The 21,542-nt window shown below is 36.0% G+C and overlaps 1 protein-coding gene across 1 annotated transcript in view; it reads left to right on the top strand.

The window, feature by feature from the left end:
• OXSR1 (oxidative stress responsive kinase 1) overlaps positions 1-21,542 on the top strand; it is a gene marked incomplete at both ends in the record, with an annotated part of 60,924 nt that overhangs the window by 37,373 nt on the left and 2,009 nt on the right. Inside the window, 10 exons of the mRNA XM_084247694.1 lie at positions 2,461-2,570; positions 5,077-5,178; positions 7,889-8,022; positions 10,865-10,913; positions 11,879-11,944; positions 14,906-15,028; positions 16,962-16,997; positions 17,782-17,928; positions 19,175-19,239; positions 21,182-21,234. Coding sequence (XP_084103820.1) covers positions 2,461-2,570; positions 5,077-5,178; positions 7,889-8,022; positions 10,865-10,913; positions 11,879-11,944; positions 14,906-15,028; positions 16,962-16,997; positions 17,782-17,928; positions 19,175-19,239; positions 21,182-21,234 — 885 coding nt within the window. The remainder of the gene's footprint in view (positions 1-2,460; positions 2,571-5,076; positions 5,179-7,888; positions 8,023-10,864; positions 10,914-11,878; positions 11,945-14,905; positions 15,029-16,961; positions 16,998-17,781; positions 17,929-19,174; positions 19,240-21,181; positions 21,235-21,542) is intronic.

The following is a 21,542-nucleotide window of genomic DNA, read 5'->3' as shown; positions in this document are numbered from 1 at the left end:
ATGCAAAAATTCTCAAAAAATACTAACAAATGAATCCAACTGGAATCTATTCTTGGTGTGCAAGGGTGATTCAACATATGAAAATGAATCAATCAATGTAACAGACCACTTTAACAGAATGAAGGAAAGAAACTGCACCGTCATCTCAATAAATGAAAAAGCATTTGAGAAAGTCCGACACCTTTTCTTGATAAAAGCATGGTAAAAGCTAGGAACATCCTTGACTACTAAAAGCCATATTATGTAAGCCCACAATGAATATCTAAAGAGAAAGCTTTTTCTCTCACTCAGGAGCAAGGCAAGGATGCTTATGCCACTTCTATACAATATAATAAGAAATCCTAGACTGAGCAATTAGGCAATAAAAAGAAATAAAAGACATTCTAATTAGAAAGGAAGAAGTAAAATTGTTGGCAGATGTTAAGATCTTATATGTAGAAAATCCAAAACATCCATCAAAAACCCACAAAACTTTGAACTAAGAAATGAATTCAACAAATTAGTAGACAAAATCAATACAAAACCAGCTTTGTTTCTATGTACTAAAAATAAATAATCTGGAAGGGAAATTACAAAAGAAAGAAATAATAAGTAGCATCAAAAACAAAATACTTGGGAGTCAACTTGACCAAGGAGGTTATAGACCTGTAAAATGAAAAGTACAACATATTGCTGAAAGAAATAAGATATAAATATATGAAAACACATTCCATCATCATGGTTTGGAAGACTTATGTTCAAAATCTCAGTACTACCCAAAGTAATCTGTAGATTCAATGCAATCCCTATCAAAATCCCAATGGCTTTTTTTTTGTTGTTTCAGAAATAAATAACCCATCCTAAAATTCATTGAGACTCTCAAGGAACTCTGAATAGGTGAAACAGTCTTGAAGAAGGAATAATGTTGGAGGATTCACATTTCCTGTTTTTAAACATTTCTGTGAAGCAGCAATAATAAAAACAATATATAGTTGCATAAACATACACAGAGAAGAGAGAAGAGAACCCAGAAACAGATCTTCACATGTTCGGTTAAATATTTGGCAAGGTTGCTAAGACCATTCAAGGGGGGCAGAGGGGAGGATGGACAGTCGCTTCAACAAGTAGTATTGGGGAAACTGGATATCCTCATGAAAAGAATGAAGTTGGATCCTTGTCTAACCCCATATACAAAAATGAACTCAAAATGAATAAGATACCTAAATGTAAGACCTAAAACTAAACCCTCAGAAAATAAAAGCAAAAGCTTTACGCCGTTGGATTTGGCAATGATTTTTTCTATGGGACACCAAATGCCCAGGCAACGAAAGAAAAAGGGAAAGTGGACCTCATTATATTTAAAAATTTTGTGCAACAAAAAACACTATAGAATCAAAAGTCATCCCACAGAATGGGAGGAAATATTTGCATATCATACATCTGATAGAGGAATGATATCCAGAATATACAGGGAACTAAAGGTCAACAACAAAAAGTCGAGTAAAAACAGTGTTCTCCATTGAAGATAAGCAAATGACCGATAGGCACATGAAAAGGCTCAGTATCACAAATCATCAGGGAAATGCAAATCAGAATGACAATGAGATCTCGTATCAAACAGAGAATATGTTTTCTGCATTAAGAATGTGGAGGAATTGGAATCTTGTATGCTTTTGGTGGGAATGTAAAGTGGTATAGCTGCTATGGAAAACAGTATAACAGTTTCCGAAAGAAAAATAAAATTACCATATGGTTCAGCAACTTCACTTGTAGGTATGTATGTATCCAAACGAATTGAAAATATGTCTGGAGGAGATATTTGTACCCTCATGTTCATAACAGCATTATTCACAGTGGCCAAAACATGGAGGCAGCCGCATCCAAGCAAGCAACCACTGTTTATTGACAGATGAACAGATAGGCAAAATATGTTGAGGGCGTGCGTGCGCGCGTGTGTGTGTGTGTGTGTGTGTGTGTGTAACAATGAGATAACATTCAGCCTATAACAGAAGGAAATTCTCACATATGTTGCAACATGGATGGATTTCTCAGACACTGAAATAAGTTAGTTGAAATAGCCACAAAAAGACAAATACTGTATGACTCCACTTATAGGAAACAAGTAAGAATAGTCAAAATCATGGAGACAGAAAGGAGAATGTTGTTTGTCATGTGCTGGGGCCTGGGGGTCATGTGCAGTTATTTTTTAATGGGTATGGAATTTCAATTTGGAAAAATAAAATGAAAAGAATACATTGAGGCAAAGGAGGCAATCTGAGGGAGATGGTGATGGGTGGGGGTGAAGAGGAATGGAATAAAGGAACTGTTTAGCCTTAATTTAGTCAAGAAGTTCAACAGAAAGATGAGAAAGTGTCATGCTGTTTGCATTTAGGACTATAATTGCATATTATTTTTCTATCCGCTATGTCTGCTATGTTAGTTACTGTACTTTTAATACTTTGCTCTCATATTCTATTTCAGATTTTGGGGTCAGTGCTTTTTTAGCAACTGGTGGTGATATTACCCGAAATAAAGTGAGAAAGACTTTTGTTGGCACTCCTTGTTGGATGGCACCAGAGGTTATGGAACAGGTACTGTGTCTTTTTATCTTTTTAAAGTGGTCTAGGGTTTTGTTACCAAACTGGAAAAATTGAGTAGTGTTTGATTTTGTTTGATTTATGAAGTTAGCTTTGGGAGGAACTCATCTCTGTTCATTGGTTAAGACTTTAGTCCACTGTTTAAAGACAAAACAAAAAAAACCTTTAGAACTTTACAAAAGACACAGGAAACGCAGCATTTATACCAAAGACAACCCAAGGAATATTGTAATCAAAATTGTTTTTAATAATTTCCTTAATACAAATTAAATAATGTAATCTATTTATGAGTCATTTCATTGCTATTATTCTTTTGAGGGAGTAGTTTTCTCCATATCTCTGTTTTCCATTTGCTCTCAAAAAACTGCAGTCTGATGTCATTCATCCCATCATCTGGCAGAAACTACTAATCTGGAAATCAGTGCTCATTTCTTACCCTTTATTCTACTTGTTCTCTTTGAGCCATTTTAAAAGATGACCAGTTCCCTTTCTTCCCTTCCCTAATGTCGTTTCCTCATTCTTCCACTTGTCAGGCCATTTCTCTAACTTCTTCTCTGACTTTCCTTCTACTACTAAGTGACACTGCTTTCCAGAACGTTGTTCTTGGACTCTTTTCTGACTACACATTCTCACTGCATCTGCTTCCCATCTATTAATGATTTCTAAATTATGTCCAATCCATTTGTTTCCTAAACCTCTGGATATTTCCAACTCACTGTGGATGTTTTCCATAAATGTCTTATGGGAATATCAAACTCAGTATGTAAAATTGAATTACTTTTCACTGTTAAAATTTTTGTTTTCACCCTGTTGCTGAAGGAAAGATTCCCTCCCACCGTAGGCTTATGGGGATGACTGAGTACTTAACACCTAATATTGGGCTGATGCCATTGGCCTGTGGTTTCCATACAAAGATGGGATTGGCTTGACTGAATAATTCTGAGGACTGATGGGGGACTGAAATTTGCTCTTCAGGGATAAATAGTAACTAGACCTGGCTTGTTTCATAAGCTGGGTTACTGCACTAGGTTGAAGAACTTATCCTCAGAAGCAGAATAGGGAGGGGAACTTGCACTTAGCTCACTGGATGTTGTCCTATCCCAGAGGTCAAGGCAGCAGGTAAATGGAACTATAATTTTTGGTCTTAAAACACATAATGCCCCACACTTATTTTTCCTTCTACGTAGTTCTTAGGATACATTTAAAATTTTAGTTATATAATGTACTGGTGACAATAAAAAGGAGAGAAATTTTGCAACATTCCAACAACTTTAGAAATATTCCCTCTTAACTTTCTTTGTTAAAAAAATTAAGATTACAGAAAATATCATAGTAGAGAAAATTTTAAAACTAAAGACTCACCACCACCACTGCCTAACATTTTGTTCTAATTCTTTCTAGTTTTGTTTTTTTAGAATATAAATGTCTTTGTAATAGTATAAAAACTTGAGAACAATTTTCTGTTTTTTTCTTCATTAGTGCTTTATCACAGTGGTTTTCCATGTTTTAATATAGAACTCTTTGAAACCAATTCAGTAAGTCCTTTGCTAAGGAGCTCCTGAAGGACTGACTGTGCTGGCCAAGGAACCATGAGTCTAAAGTCTCTCAGACACAACAGCTGAGGTTAAAACTCATGGTTGAGAACATCCTTACAGAGTGTATGTGGCTTTGTCAGATAAGACTAGGTTATTGAGTTGGTCCTGAAATTTGCCTTTGGACCCTTTTTGGCCTTATCCCAAATTTGTTCATTGGGTCTTTGTCTTTATTGGCTGATTTTTTGGCGTCTTCTTACCATGCTTGGGTGTTGCCTTGAAGTTTGGAAAGAAGCAGTTACCAAGAGAGCCTTGCTAAGATGTCAAAAAGGAAATGCCTTTAGAGTACTCTTTTGAGAGACTATACCATACTTAACAGCTGTTTCCCCATTGTTGGTGAACATTTTTTCAGATTGCCTTTTTTTTCTTTTTCTTTTTTTTTTTTTTTTTTTTTTTTTTTTTTGGCTATTAGCAAGTATATTTAGCTTTTGGCTACTTTTACCGGTTTGAAACTCATGAACACTGTCTTGGTGGTGGTGGGAAAACTGGATATCTATTCTAATATTTGTTAGAAGTTGACTTTAAAAGTGCTTTTAAAGGGCCTCCCCGGTGGCGCAGCGGTTGAGCGCTGGGTTGCGAAGCTGCCCGCGGCCTCTGCGGCGCCGGTTCGATCCCCGGCTGCTCCCCGGCCACCGGAGGAGGGTCCCACATGGCGTGCAGACCTCTCCTGCCGCCCGCTGCTCCCCTCAGCAGTGTACTTCGGTCCTTCTGCCTGCTCTGCTCCCTGCTCTGGCTCTGGTGAATTCTCTCACCCTCCCGCACTTCTGACTGTACCCAGTGCATGTATAAACAAAACAAACAAACAAATAAATAAATAAAACATGCCTCTATAAAAAAAAAAAAAAAAGAAGAAAAAAAAAAGTGCTTTTAAAGTGGTTAAAGTAATAATGTACACCTGTTTTTTACAGGTTCGAGGTTATGATTTCAAGGCTGACATCTGGAGTTTTGGGATCACAGCAATTGAACTGGCCACTGGGGCAGCTCCTTATCATAAGTATCCACCAATGAAGGTGAGGTTCATATTCAAAGTACTTCCCCAACTCATGTTCCAGTTCCTTTTCAGAGCCTTTCTTCGTTCTCAGTCATAATGTTCTGCCTTTTATCTTCTAACTTCTGTCAGTTAAAATCTATTAGATGTTTGGTTTTAGCATTGAGTGGATGTCTTTACATTGTAGATGTCCTTTTATATGACAGTCTCCTGACTCTCATTTGAATTTGGTATCTAATGTCTCTCATTTTAACATGTGTTCTCCACATCTGTCTGTATAGAGCCGCCTTGATGGGATGACAGTCATTTCTATTTTATAAAGTTGTTGGAGTGGTTACATATTATAATTATTATAGTTAACATTAATTGATCATTTATTTGTTCTAGATACTATTCTAAGTACTTTTCATGTATTAAAAAAGATCATCCATGCAAAGTTTCATTCTCATTGAATAAAAGTTGAAAATAAAATTTGCTTTGTGGTAGGACACTATCTGCTTTTATTAAAAGACCATTTATTATGTCCTGATGTCATAATTACCTGGAATTTAGTTGCTGATCCTGTCCCCAGCATTAGTAATTTAATGAGATTTTTGTGTTTCAATATGGGGCTGCCAGTATTGTTGGTAAGCATTTTTATCTGTGTGAACACTTAGTTATAATATTCACATGAATGCTGCTCTTCTGTTTGCAGCTGTAGCTATTGACTATATTCTGCTTGCCTACTTTCCAAGATGACCTATGATTATTTAAAATGGCGACTACCAGTGTCTATTGTCATATTGATATCAGTCACATCTTGTATGATCTTGGTACATTTTAGAATTTTTAAAAGATGTTAAACTCTCCCCTTTAGGAGTCTTAACAATATATCGAGGGACAAAACCTTTAAAAGGATACTATAAAAAACATCGCTCTGTATCTCCAGATTTAAAATACACCTAGGGCTTCTCCAGTGGCACAACGGGTTGAACACAGTGCTGTGAAGCTGTCTGCAGCCTTTGCAGTGCCAGTTTGATTCCCAGCTGGCCAGGGAGATTTCCACATGGTGTGACAGACCCCTCCTGTCATGCCCGCTGCTCCCCTCAGCAGTGTATTTCATCAGTCTGCCTGTTCTGCTCCCCGCTCTGTCTCTGGTGAATCCTCTCACCCTCCCGCACCTCTGGCACCCCAGCTCTTGTATAAAAATAAATAAATCTTTAAAATAAATAAATAAATAAAATACACCTATGCTGACCTGCATGTTGATGGGTGAATTTAATTATGTAAAAGATTTGTGATATTTTAATACCTTAAACTTTTACCAGAGCTTTAAGACTGCTAAAAGTAACTGGATACTCATAAGGTTTTTAAAAGGATGTTTTTTATAACTGTAAGGTGGGAGGCGGCTATTTTGAGACCTAAAAAATGACTTACTTTTTAAAGAGGTGGGGAAATATATTGTAGACAGTGATCTTGCAGTTGCAACCAGATATATGCATGTTAACCTTTTTTCTCAAAATGAGCAATATTTAATAACCTTAGTAATTCCATTTCAGTAAATAAAAATTCAGTAAAATTGAATCTGAAAAGGAGGTAACAGTAATTCTGATTATTAATACCCTTTTACTTTTTTAGTGTTGATTTGGTGTTTAGAAAAATGACTGAAGGCTTTTTATTTAAAAATGTCAACCGGTATAGAAAAACAAATCATCCAAGATTCCACCACATAAATGTCACTGTCGTTATTTAAACTTTATTCTATGAAACATGCTAGTATGTTGCCATGAAAGTCAAAGAAAGAAGAAATCTAGGATGGACAGAGTAATCAAGATTGTCAGTTCTTTAGCGAAGGTAGGATGATTGAGAACTGGAAAATGCTGTAACTTTGTTAAGTAGGGCATTGTTGGTGATTTCTATGATAGAAATTTCTGAAGAGTTCTTGGAAGAGAATGCCAGATTACAGGGGGTTATGGAGAAACAGAGCCATGAATAGGTAAAGTCAGCAAAGTTAACACTCCTAATTTTGCTATGATTTTAATTTTTCAAAGGATGGTTTGTCAATATAAGAATGAGGACAGAGGACATGAGGAAAGGATTCTAACTAAAGGACATATACAATATTTTTTTTTTTTTAGATAATAAATTTTATTGTTATATTCCCCATACAATTGCAGCCCCCCCATTCTGGCCCCAATCCCTCCCCTCCCGCCCCCGCCCCCCTAAAAGTGTCTCTGGTTCATAGTTTTTTGTTGATTTTGATTTTCACTTTCTTATAGTTATTCATTTTCCTGGTCCCTTATTTAAGTTTTCTAGATTCCTGCTATGAGTGAGACCATACGGTATTTTTCTTTTTCTTTTTGGCTTATTTCGCTAAGCATGATCCCTTCCAGCGCCATCCATGTTGCTGCAAATTGCATGTGTTTATCTTTTTTGAATGCTGAGTAATATTCCATGGTATATAAGGACATATACAATATTGATACAGTTGAGCCCTTGCAGGCACATCATCTGTGAAACCAAATAATATACTTGGGGAACCAAGTATATTTTTATACTATGTAATATCTGTCGTATATTGTTCATGTGAAAAACATATAAATAACTCTGGGTGCCAAGCAACTGTTTTAGATGTGAACTTTAATAAAATCTCCTTATATATTGGGACTGTCTGTATGGAAAATATTGACCACAGTGTTTAATTTTACTTTACTAAATCTTCAGAAATTAAATAACAATGAACATTCTTACAGGTTTTAATGCTGACGCTGCAGAATGATCCTCCCTCTTTAGAAACTGGTATTCAAGATAAAGAAATGCTGAAAAAATACGGAAAATCATTTAGAAAAATGATTTCATTGTGCCTTCAAAAGGATCCTGAAAAAAGGTAAAATATGAAATAAAACGTACTTTGCATCTCATAAATGAACCATTGTGGGATGTCTAAGACTCACATACATGCTTTTGCAGGAATTTATTTGTGAGCATTCAAAGGAACTAAATAGTACTTTGTAAAACATAAACAGTGATCAATACACTAGATTGGAAATGAATTATGAATTGCTTTCCTCCTTTTTAGTATAACAGTGTACCTTAGTTCAACTATTTCCTGTATAATTTCTTATAAAACTGTATATTGCAAATTCTGTATTGATAAAATGTCAAGTTAGTAATAGAGACTCCCTTTTACTCTGCATTTAAAAGTTATAAGTAAACATATCTTTATGTTTATAATTTTAATAACAAAAGAAATTCATATAGTAAATGTTATATTTAATGTCAGATAATCATGCTTGTTGGAAAAATATTTTAATGAGTGGACCAAAAATTTAAAGAACATATTTGTTAATACTAGACAGATTGAATGACAAGAAAATAAAGACAATCATCTAGCAATGTCTGTATCTTTATGAGCTAAACAGAATCGTAGAATGTTGGAGACCATTGAGAATAACCTTTTATCTTTGAAGTTAACTAGATACTTAGTCATAGAGGAGGGACTTGATCCAGAATTCCAGTTTCATAAGTGAGGACTATATTCTCAAGTTATTTTCTTTTTCTTTTTCATATGTATATTCTATTTAGCTCCTTAGCACTAGGAGTTCTTTAATTTCCCTAAAGATCAACAAAAGCGAAGGGTTTTAGTTAACATCATTCATTGTGTCTTTTAGTCTTTAAGAATGGGGCTTCAGAATTTGCTATTGGAAATATTGGAAAGGGAAAGAAACACAGGCATCGAAGTTCAAACCTGCTGTTTTAGAACTTTTTGCTGTTTGAATAAATTCTGATAATGAACTGTCGCTTATGCCATGTTATCTAGTTGTTAGTTGTTAACTTAATACAATTATCCAGAAATGCTGGATAAATCTATCAAACATAAAAAACTAAATCCAGAGGGATCATGCTCAGCGAAATAAGCCAAAAAGAAAAAGAAAAATACCGGATGGTCTCACTCATAGCAGGAATCTAGAAAACTTAAATAAGGGACCAGGAAAATGAATATAAGAAAGTGAAAATCAAAATCAACAAAAAACTATGAACCAGAGACACTTTTAGGGGGGCGGGGGCAGGAGGGGAGGGATTGGGGTCAGAATGGGGGGGCTGCAATTGTATGGGGAATATAACAATAAAATTTATAAAAAAAAAAAAAAAAACTAAATCCAGAGATGAGCTCACAGTACAGGTAGTTTCTCCAGTGTCAGAAATAATGAAGAAACCATAAATTAGACAAGTATCATAAACTAGTACATAAACCATTGTGGGAAGTGTAAGACTCACATACATACTTTTGCAGACAATTTATTTGTGAGTATTCAAAGGAATAATACTGCCTTTAGTGGAACACTATTCATTCCATTAACCTAATGGATTGACTTTCTGACTTCTACATGGTGACTTAAAATGAGATGTTGGGCCCACCTAGAGGACCCAAAATCTTTGAACTGAGATCTTTGCTTAAAGTTAGCTCCTTCAAAAAAGCTAGGTGCTTCAAAAATCTGCAGCCTGAGTGATAGAGTAGACCAGAAAAATGAAAAAAATCTATCCATCACAAAGACACAATAAAAAAAAATCTCTCCTGAATAATCAAGTCTTCTCATATGGATATTCTTCAGGTTTGCAGTCAATTTATACTGCTAATGTTATCTAGGAACCAATTGGATTAGAGTTAGTCAATATTATTTTTAGCAGAAGCAGTTGCAAAACTGCACTGTTTAAACACTTCCAAAATCCAGGTCCGTGAGATTCCTGCATATAATCCCCCACTGAAGAGATCACAATCCAAGATTACAAAACACACAGTGAAACTGCTTTGGAAACTAGAGTCACGAGAGTCAACAAGCAGGATTAGTATTCTAGGAATTCTGGATAATACAGAGGTATCTGAAAGGATTATACATAATTCTATTTGAAATAATTCAAATCATAGGAGAAAAAAATCATTAGAAAGTATGACCATTACCCCAAGAAATAGAGTATGGAAAAGGAAAAATAGCAAGATTAAAGTGAAAAAACCTAGTAGACATCTTCACCAAAGTTAACATAACCAATTATAATACAGTTGATTATGACATACTCCCTGTAATGATACAAGGAGACGAGCACATCACTTTGAGGTATTCTTCCCCCAAATCTATAAGAACATCAGACAAACCCAAACTGAGGAATATGCTTTTAACTACCTAACCAGTACTCTTTGACAGTGTCAAAGAAAGAGAAAACTGAGGAATTGTCACAGATTGGGGGAGACAAAGGAGACCTCAAGACTAACTGCAGCGTAGTGTCCTGGGTTAGATCCTAGAACATAGAGGGTATTAGTGGAAAGACTGGGGAAATCTGAATAATAATAGTTTAGTTATTGGTATTGTACCATTGTAAATATTTTTAATTTCCTGGTAATTATACATACCAGAATGTAAAATGTTAATACTAGGGGAAATTGGTGAACTATGTACTGTCTTTGTATCTCTTCTATAAATGTAAAATTATTTAAAAATAAGTTATTTTAGAAAATAATAATCTGTAAGTTATGGATAATAAGTGACAGCTATAGAACAGTTATTTCCTTTTGTAAACCAAAATTATACCTTGTTCATAACATTCTGTATTTAAAGGACAGGAGGCTGCACTCAGATTTTTACCTTCCTGTTTAAAATATCATTTTCTCCTTTTTGAAGTTGGAAACCTACAACATTTTAATTAACCGCTACAATTTTCTATTCTGATTTTAGACCAACAGCAGCAGAACTGTTAAGGCACAAATTTTTCCAAAAAGCAAAGGTAGGAAACTATACCTTTTGATTTTATGTGTTTATATGATGTCCCTTATTTACCTAAATTAGGTTCGCTGCTCAGAAGTTACGTTATCTTAAGATGATAATGTGGGGCCTCCCCGGTGGCGCAGCGGTTGAGCGCTGGGTTGCGAAGCTGCCCGCGGCCTCTGCGGCGCCGGTTCGATCCCCGGCTGCTCCCCGGCCACCAGCGGAGGGTCCCACATGGCGCGCAGACCTCTCCTGCCGCCCGCTGCTCCCCTCAGCAGTGTACTTCGGTCCTTCTGCCTGCTCTGCTCCCCGCTCTGGCTCTGGTGAATTCTCTCACCCTCCCGCGCTTCTGACTGTACCCAGTGCATGTATAAACAAAACAAACAAACAAACAAATAAATAAAACATGCCTCTATAAAAAAAAAAAAAGATGATAATGTAACTTAAGAAGAATGATGGATCAAATAATCGCTGAGAGCATTATCTATAGAATCTTTGGTAATTAAGACATGTTTTGGAATTAGTAAATGCATTTTTCATAAAAATTATGTCAAGTAAAATATATAATGAACAATCAGTTTTTAATTTTGCCATTATAAAATATGTGAAAAATACTGAACCCTCATTTCAGGGTTTACTACTAAGTTAGTAACTATTTCATTTCCCAAAGATACTGGATAAGTGGGTTGTTACTATAGTTGGAAATGTGGGACCATGATCCCAATGGACATATAGTAACACCAACTTTTCATAGATGATGGCTCATATAGTATACTAAAGCTCTGTCAATTTATAAGATCATGGTAGTAATGCACTAAAGGAGCTTCAGAATAAAAGAATGGAAGCTTTTCTCATACTTTTAAAACTTAGCTATTGTATAGCCATTCAATTGTGAACATTTCTGTGTTAGTATTTTTGTTTCAATTACAACATCTTTTTAAAACCTCTTTTTTTGAGAAGAAAATACTAATTTTTTCTCTCCAGAATAAAGAATTTCTTCAAGAAAAAATACTGCAGAGAGCACCAACCATTTCTGAAAGAGCTAAAAAGGTAAATGGGATTTAATTCAGTTTTCCTGGGAAATTGCATGAGATTCACATTTGCATTTCGAAAGTATATATTAAGTAATACTTTGTAAGCAGTATGATATGACTTATTTTCTTTGTATCCTTTCTTTAGCATTCTTTGATCTGTTCACAGTATATGAAGCTATAGTGAATGATGATGTATATGCCTAAGTATTCATATGCCTAAGTATTACTCTGATCTCTACTAGAATGAAATGGTATGTTAGATAACTGACCAGTTAATTCTAAACTCTGTTAAATCACTATTGCAGCTACCAGAATGAGTCAGGAAGTTGGGCCTTGTCTCACACCATACAAAAAAAATTTTTTTTTAATTTAAAATACCACTTTGTACTCATTAGAGTGACTATAATAAAAAAATCAGAAAATAGCAAGTGTTGATAAAGATGTGGAAGAATTGGAACTTTCAGGCCTCCCCCGTGGCACAGCGGTTGAGCGCTGGGTTGTGAAGCTGCCCGCGGCCTCTGTGGCGCCGGTTCGATCCCCGGCTGCTCCCTGGCCACCAGAGGAGGGTCCCACATGGCGCGCAGACCTCTCCTGCCGCCCGCTGCTCCCCTCAGCAGTGTACTTCGGTCCTTCTGCCTGCTCTGCTCCCTGCTCTGGCTCTGGTGAATTCTCTCACCCTCCCGCACTTCTGACTGTACCCAGTGCTTGTATAAACAAAACAAACAAACAAATAAATAAAACATGCCTCTATAAAAAAAAAAAAAGAATTGGAACTTTCACATGCCACTGATGGAAATATAAAATTTTGAAAGTAGTCTGGCAGCAATTCAGAAGGCTAATCAGAGTTGGCATAGGACCTCACATTACCAGTCCTAGGTTATACAAGAGAATTGAAAACTTGTACACACAGTAATGTGTATGTGAATGTTCATAGCAGCATTATTCATAATAACTAAAAAGTGGAGACATCCTGAATGTCCATGTTTGATCAGCGGGCATATAAGATGTAATGTATCTGTACAGTGGAATGTTACTCAGCAATAAAAGGAAATGAAGTACTGTTACCATAACATAGATGAACATTTAAAACTTTTTGCTAGTTGAAATAAGCCAGTTATAAAGGAGGACATATTGTATGATGCCATTTATATAAAATGTAGGCAAATGTATATAGACAGAAAGTAGATTAGTGGTTGCCTAGGACTGAGAGGATTGTAGGAAATGGAAAGTGACTGCTAATGGGTATAGGATGTTTTTTGAGGGGGTGAGATGATAAAAATGGTCTAAATTTGATTATGGTGTTGGTTTTACAGTTCTGAATATGATGATAAACATGATTGAATTTTATACCTTAAATGGGTCAAATTGTATGATACAGGAATTATAACCTGATAGAGCTATTAACTTAAGTAAAAAGAACGTTTAAAGAATGGCACTACCACTAACAGAAAGCTCTTGAAAATTGAAAACATAGAAGTTTAAAAGTTCAACACAAAGTTGAGGAAATTCCCTAGATATAGATCAGAAAGGCTAAGAGATAGAAAGAAAAGATGTGACTATTAAAGAATAGTTTGAAAAAGACAATAGAAAAAAAGGAAGAAAGGAAATTGAAGAAATAATTCAAGAAGAAGTTTCAAAACAGGTGGTCATGAATTCTAGGTTGAAAAGGCCCAAGTATCCAACACAATGAATGAAAATAAGTCAACACTAAAATACATTACCATGATAGATCAGGACATAGGAGACCAAAGAAGATGCAATAGCTTTCCAGAGAAGAGGGAAAGATCAGAGACAGGATCAAAAGTCATAGTGACTTCAGTAACACCTCTGGAATCCCAGTCACAGTAGACCAGCTCTGTTCAAAGTTATGAAAGAAAATTATTTCTAACTCATACTTTCTTTTAACCAGGCAAACAAAGACAGTAAGTGAATGTAGTGATGGAATCGAGATATATGTCATGTTAACAGTGGACAGGCTTAAACTAAGAATAGGGAATTTGTGTGATTCAGGAAGCATAGTCCCTCTGGATAGAGGTATCTCTGGCCGAGTGCGAGCTGAAGCACTAGTGTTAGTATGAAATGACTCTAAATTGGAATACACCTGGAGATGCGGGCTTCCTCAAGAACGTGGTGAGAAGAGATTTGCATAGTTGGGAAAGAACTTAAGGATAAATATGTCAAATACACAGCGATAAGCAAGTATTAACTCCAGGGGACAAAAAAAATTATTCAGGAAAGAAAAGTAATTTTAATTTACAATTGGGCTCAGCTGTATCATTTGTAGGATCATATTATGTAAACACTGAATATTGATCTAGTTGAAATTATGTTTTTAGAAAGGAATAGGAAATTGATAACAGGATTAAATTCTCATTTTTCACAGAAGTCCAATAGATAATTCCTAAAACCAAAATATCAAGGGACAATGATAAGACCTTGTTTTTTAGAGATAAGGATATAAATCCAAAAGAATAAGCTAAAATGAGCTGAAAGTTGTTGCCTTTAAGAGGGGGAAAGTTAGGAGATTACTGTTTTTCTTACTGAAATTTGCACGGTGGTAATATTCTTGAAACTACAGGTAAAATTGTGATTTTGAAAATTAAAAAGAGTGCAGTCTTTATCTTGAGTTTGCTTATTTTGTGGACTCAAAACATTATTTTTAAAATATCTTGGGACATGTAACTATGAAAATTATCATTAAACAGATTTGACTCCACCTAAGAAGAATTTTGATGATATTTAAACTCAGAGTATACAAGTGCAGGCATAATGGAGTATACAAGTAAAGGCATAATGGAGGTTGTGAACAAAGAGCTAATGAGGACTGGAAAGAAAACTTTTATATGGGAAAACTTATGGGGGAAATGACTATATACTTAATCATTGAAGTAACAGAGGGAAAAGGATGTATGATTGAGTTTTCTGTGTAATAACTGTCAGGCCTTAACATAATCCACATCTCTTTTCCAATGGGCAGGTTCGGAGAGTACCAGGCTCCAGTGGCCGTCTTCATAAGACAGAAGATGGTGGCTGGGAGTGGAGTGATGATGAATTTGATGAAGAAAGTGAGGAAGGGAAGGCAGCAATTTCACAACTCAGGGTAAGTTTTGTTGAACTATTTGCTTTAGCTAGAGCTCTTTTTATTTTAGGTCTTTGAGATAATAGTATATTCTGTGGTTCTTTATAACTTAACCAGTTAAAATATGAAGAATACAGGTGTTAGTGACAAATTTTCATCAATAATTTATTAACAAGAGCCTAGTTTTAGGATTGAAATTAGAAAAGTGGATTAGCACACCTGTTTGAAAATAATTTTATTTTCAGTATATAAAATTTTCCCAAATCTAGAGATAAAAACTGTAGTGTCTGAGATGAAAAAACATACTGAATAGGATTAGTGATTGATTAAACATTGCAAAAGAAAAAATTAGTGCAGTTGAAGGCCTAACAATAGAAAACATTGTTGCTGCAGTCTGCCAGTCTACCTGAAGAGGAATAGTGCATCCATTCTTCAGTTTCCATTGTTCTATCCTGAGTGTCTGTATGTGTGAGTGAGTGAGTGAGTGAGTGTGTTTGCTTACTAGAAGAAGTGAAGACAAGGTCTTGTTTTGTTTTGTTTCGTTGAGTTGATTGTTAGGGCTCATTCCCAAGAACAGATGTATATATAAGAAATATTAACATTTAAGGTCATCACAGTCTAGGCAGCCCAGAATGTTTTTGTGTGATGAGTGGTGGATAGATGGTAGGGATGGCTCTGCCTACTTTTAGGATCTGCTCTTTGTACTAGCACTTAACGATTTGTTGATCTACATTGAATATTTGTCAGTTTTGTTTATCAAAAAAAGGTGTTTGAGTCTAGTTCTTTTGCAAAGCTAAGTTTGTAAAACCTTGCTTATGAAAACTGGCAAAAAAAATTTAAACTCTAACCTTGGAAAAGTTCAAAAGATAACTAATGTGAACATGTTTATAGATGTTTGTGAGTTTGTTACAGTTGTGAGACTGTGACATTCTTCCCTACTTTTTTAGAGAGAGACTACATTTATATGACTTTTATTGTAGTATTTTGTTATTGTTTTTCTTGGCATTGTGTGTCTAATTTATAAATTAAACTTTATTGTAGTTGTGGAGGTATAGGAAAAATATATTGTATACATAAGATTTGATGCTCTCTGAAGTTTCAAGCATCCACTGGGTTCTTGAAATGTCTCCCCGCCCCCCATAGATAAGGGCTGCTGTATAAATCATTAAAAAAACAGGAATCTGAGAAATAAGTGGGGGGAGGGGAAGGAAGGATGGTTCTCCATTACAGTAAACTGCCAGGTGCTGACTGGTAAATATGGAGGTGTGTTGAAAGTAGGAAAAAACATCTTTTTATAGCAGACATAATGGGTTGCTAAATATAGGGGAAAGTTTTAATGAGTTGGATATTTACATAGTTTTGAAGTGTTTCCTAAGAGTTTGCTTATTAAATGCAGAAAAAATAGTTACTGCATATTGGAGAAATCAGGAAATGTCTCAATCAGGTGATTAAATTTAGCATCACCAATTAAGGATATATGAACATGTGATTTCCCTAGCAATATGATATCCTGGGAAGAACACATCACTGTAGATTTCCAACTGGGAATTCATAAAAATCTAATCATGAGGAAAAACATCAGACAAACCACACATTCAGAACATTCTATTAAAATTAAGTGGCGGGGGGGGGCTATATTCTTAAAAATGGTAAGATTCAGATGTAAGAAGGCTAAAGAGACTTGACAACTAATCGCAATACATGACCCTAAAATGTATCCTCTACAGAGAGGAAAACAAAAGGCTATAAAGAATTACATGGCTATCGGGACAAAGAATATATGACATGACTATCATGACAATTTTCTTTTTCCAGAAAATTTGTACTAGAGTTACCCGTGAGTTATATGGATCAGAATGAAATGGAGTTGACTTTCATTTCAACATTCCGTGCAGTATGGAACTGACTACCTGAATTTTGAGTTAATAGCCCTTCCTTTTTGTGTTTCTTTTAGTCTCCCCGAGTGAAAGAATCATTATCAAATTCTGAGGTAAGTAGTTATGGTTATTGAATTGTTGTTAAAGTATATGTGCTTTTGCCTGATAGGGTTTTAATGTCAAGTGCATTTCCTTTGTATGAGCCTAAATGAGAATGACAGCTTATTCCAGTTGAATTTTATTAGAGATAGCAGTTCTGAGTTTGAATGTACCTTTGTAGTAAATCAGTGCCATTGTATTCATTTTAAATTTACCCTAAGGGCCCAGAAAGTTTTTCCTTACTTGCTTCACTTTATGAGTTATTTTTTCTTTGCCTGTTTGAAGATGAGGCTTTTTACATTGATCTGTGCGGAAATTTGTCATATGCTGCCTTTCCTTTTTGGATTCACCTACCCTTTCTATTTTCTCGTGTCAAGTAGATTCTGCAGGATACCCTTGCATGCATTCTTCCACTTGGCAGCATCTCCATTCTGAGCTCAGTATGTTTTAATGACATACATCTCTTGCTTTTAAACCAATTTATGCTTAAAAATAACATTTGTTCCTATGCTTAAAAATAACATTTTCTTCCTTTTCTCCTTTTTCTTCTTCATTTATGAACGAGATTGTAGACATAGTATTATATTGTTTCTAAGACTGAAAATATCGTATCTCACATATTAACAGGCCAATATTGTCAATTTCTGTTAGAACTGCTGTCCTGCCTCTTGGTGCACAATGAAATTGCATTTCCTTGCCCCTGAAGTCATACATAGCTACATCAGTTACATGAGCCAGTGAAATGTGAGCCACTTCCTTTTGCACTCAAGTCAACACTGTATGTATGTTTTGTTATAGCTCTTTCCAACGACCGATCCAGTGGGTACTTTACTCCAAGTTCCAGAACAGATTTCTGGTCATCTACCTCAGCCAGCTGGGCAGATGCCTGCACAGCCAACTCAAGTCTCTCTTCCACCCCCTGCAGAGCCAGCAAAACCAGCTCAGGTGAAGCAGGGATATGCTTTACTGGCCAGCCTTTTGGGTAGATGAAAAAAAGCAGAGATTGATATACTAATCTCATGTAATAAGGTAGATTTTGAAATAAGAAAATCTTTTGTCACATTTATTAACGTGTGAAGAAAAAAAGGTTTTATAAAGATCACAACAGTTTTTAAACAGCAAGATATATTAACTATGGAAATAGTCCATTTGGAGGGCTATGTTCTTCACAACTTTTATTACATCACCACAGTTAACTTTAGATGCGGCTGACGGATTTATCCTGAGACTAGAACCGTCAGCTCTTCTGTTTTCTTTTTGTTCATTTACATTTGTATTATTTGTTAATAATATTTCTAAAACATGGTTTTTCTATACTATTCTTTTTTAGATATTAGTTTTGTGAGGGTTGATTTTTATCAAAATTGGGTAACAATCTGTAAATCAGATTTATCAGGCACACATTAAATTCTAGTACATTGAAAGCAGCAGAGAGAAAGAACCCCGCTGTGGACTCCCCATGCTCTGTAGCTTTCCCTCTAGAAACTCCACAAACTGCATGTGTGTAGCATGTGGCCTTATGCCCCGTGGTTAGAGTAAGAATTTCAGTCTATTCATTTATTAGATATTAGAGGGGTTTTCCATCTGCGAAGTTAGGGGGAAAATAGAGGTGTTAATTTTTTTCTTTTGCACCCCGGTGGTAGAGCATCCTGTATTCCACTTTTGGAGACCACTGCTCTGAGTGTTTCCTCTCAGTCCTTGTGCTAACTTCATTTAACTTTTTATCACTCAGGCTTTCCATTTTTTGCCCATCGTATGGAAATGAGATAGTTGTCTTAGGAAAACAGATGGAAAGATTGTATTCATTTTCTAAACAACTTAGGGCCAGTTTAGACCCTACCTTGTATGTTGCTGTGTGATGATACAGTGGCAGATTTTTAAAAGGAAAAACCTAGCTTCGTGTTTTTCCCCCTTACAGAGAACAGGGGTCTGCAAAATACAAACTTCATACGGAATTTCGTGTGGATTTGAGAATTATATTTCCAATTGTGTTTGACTCAGGCTGGTATTCAGCGCCTGTTGCTGCTTTGGCGTGCGGTCTTCCCCCAGCAGGGACGTCCTAGGCACTAGGATAGCCTAACCTGGAGATGAGGAAAATTGCTTCCAAGTGGAAGTCTCCCTGCAATGACTGTTAGTCATCTCCATGCTTAAAAGTCCAGGCAATGACTTTATCCCTTTCAATGTTTTTTAGGCTCTGCCTTCAGGAATAGGTGCACAGGAAACCAAGATTCCAATCAGTCTAGTACTAAGGTTAAGGTAAGTAGTCCTTAAGTTAGTTATTTGCATTTTGAATAGGATGTTTTCTCTTGCAAAGTTTCTCCTTTTTCTAATAACCTATGCCTACAAGTAACTGAGCAAGCCCCTATAAAGGGATCGGATGTCCTTCCAACATTAACTACCCTGTGCTTGCCTGGCATATTATTTTTCTCAGAAATGATAGCAACAGTGTGAGGTTCTGGATGTTAACAGGTTCCATAGCTGATACACAATCTCTTAGTTGTTTCTGTACTAAGAGTGATACATTTGTGCAGTTGCAATATAGCTAGTGTAGGTTAGGAGTATGGTCTGTGATTGAGAATGGTTTTTAGCAGAGCAGCACTAGTTATGGTACCATTTTGTGGACTCTTAAGATCACCTAAGGCAAGAATGAAACATTTTCTGATTGTGATAGATCAAATCAGGCCTTATTCTTAAAAGATGAAAAGAGGGCCTCCCTGGTGGCACAAGGGGTTAAGCACTGCACAGTGAAGCAATCCGCAGCCTCTGCAGCAGGAGTTCGATTCCCGGCTGGCCAGGGAGCAACCCACATGGCGAAGCAGACCTCTCCTGTCTCTCCCGCTGCTCCCCTCAGCAGTGTACTTTGGTCAGTCTGCCCATTCTGCTCCCCACTCTGTCTCTGGTGAATCCTCTCACTCCCCATACCTCTGGCCTGTACCCAGCTCTTGAATGCTTACATAAATAAATCTTTAAAAAAAAAAGATGAAAAGAAAACGTCTAAGTATACATTTGATCTGTTTCTCTATTTTACATTAAATGTTCTAAATTGATGGGAAATAATAGACCCTGACTTTGCTCACAAGAAGTGCCATAGGTTGCAATGTCATCTTAACCTGCTCCCTTTACAGGTAGTTGGATTAAGATTCCAGAGCTCTTTTTGTTAAAATAGCTACAATTGTTGTATGGCTCTAGTAATATCTCTCTCCACTTAAAAATGCATTAAAAAAAAACTATTAAAAGAATCACCCAAAGTAGAGTAGGTCTTTTTAAACAACTATTAGTAACATTAAAAAAGAATTCCACTTGCTTACCATTAACTCATTTCTCCTTTGACTTTTGAATTCCTAGTGTCTTAGTAAGACCATGTAATAAGACCTGTTTTGAAAATATTTAGGTTTTAATAGTAGGATCAGTGAAATTGAGTCATAAATGTGAAGAAAGATTTGGTTCCCTTCCCTTTACAGTGGCCTGCTCGGTATATATATATCTGGTCTCAAATAGCTTTGATTTAATAGAATATTTTGGTAACATCCTATTTTAATTGTTTATAAGGAATGCCGCTTATGTCCTAAAATATTTGTTTGAAATTTCATAGTAGCTAATAGTACAACAATTCCTTCCCCATCTTCTCTGCCCATTCAAATTGTACCCATTCATTAAATTGTATCTAACAACTCCTTCTAAAGTTTTTCTTTTCTATTCCAATCTACTCTTCATCTCCATCTTCTGAATTCCTGTGGAATTTGGGGGAAGCATCATGTACATGGGGTATAGTCTCAGATGAAAATTTTTCTCAGGAGAACCTTCTTTCTTTTTTCTTTCTTTTTTTAAGATTTTTATTTATTTATTTATTTATACAAGCACTGGGTACAGTCAGAAGCGCAGGAGGGTAAGAGAATTCACCAGAGCCAGAGCAGGGAGCAGAGCAGGCAGAAGGACTGAAGCACACTGCTGAGGGGAGCAGCTGGCAGCAGGAGAGGTCTGCGTGCCATGTGGGACCCTCCTCTGGTGGCCGGGGAGCAGCCGGGGATCGAACTGGTGCTGCAGAGGCTGCGGGCAGCTTCGCAACCCAGCGCTCAACCGCTGCGCCACCGGGGAGGCCCAAGAACCTTATTTCTTGGGGCACAGTTTTCTTAACACAGGCTGGCAGAATCTGTATACTTAAATTCAGAAACATTGTATACTTTGTTTTCTTTTGTAGGAATTCAAAAAAAGAACTAAATGATATTCGATTTGAATTTACTCCTGGGAGAGGTGAGGCATTAAAAATAACTTTGAATCTATTACTTAAATGTTTTGTGAAGCTTTTGTCCTTTATATATTTTGCTTTTAAAGGATAACAGAAATGTTCCTGGTTTAAAGGTTTTGGGGGAGGGGAGGAGCATGTGAATAAGATAAAAATGCACTTATTTACTACTAACCTTTTAAAAAATTAGTATAATACAAATAATAATGGATATAGCTCTAATGTACTGCTTACGATGGGCTAGGCATTTGGTAAGCATTATCTCATTACATTCTCAAAGTAGCTCTTAAGGAGAGATCATATGCCCGTTGTATAT

This window comes from Talpa europaea (genome assembly GCF_964194135.1).
Source record: "Talpa europaea genome assembly, chromosome: 11".
Taxonomy (NCBI): Eukaryota; Metazoa; Chordata; class Mammalia; order Eulipotyphla; family Talpidae; genus Talpa; species Talpa europaea.
Note: the sequence above shows the minus strand (reverse complement) of the source record. Positions and strands in the feature narration are given on the sequence as shown.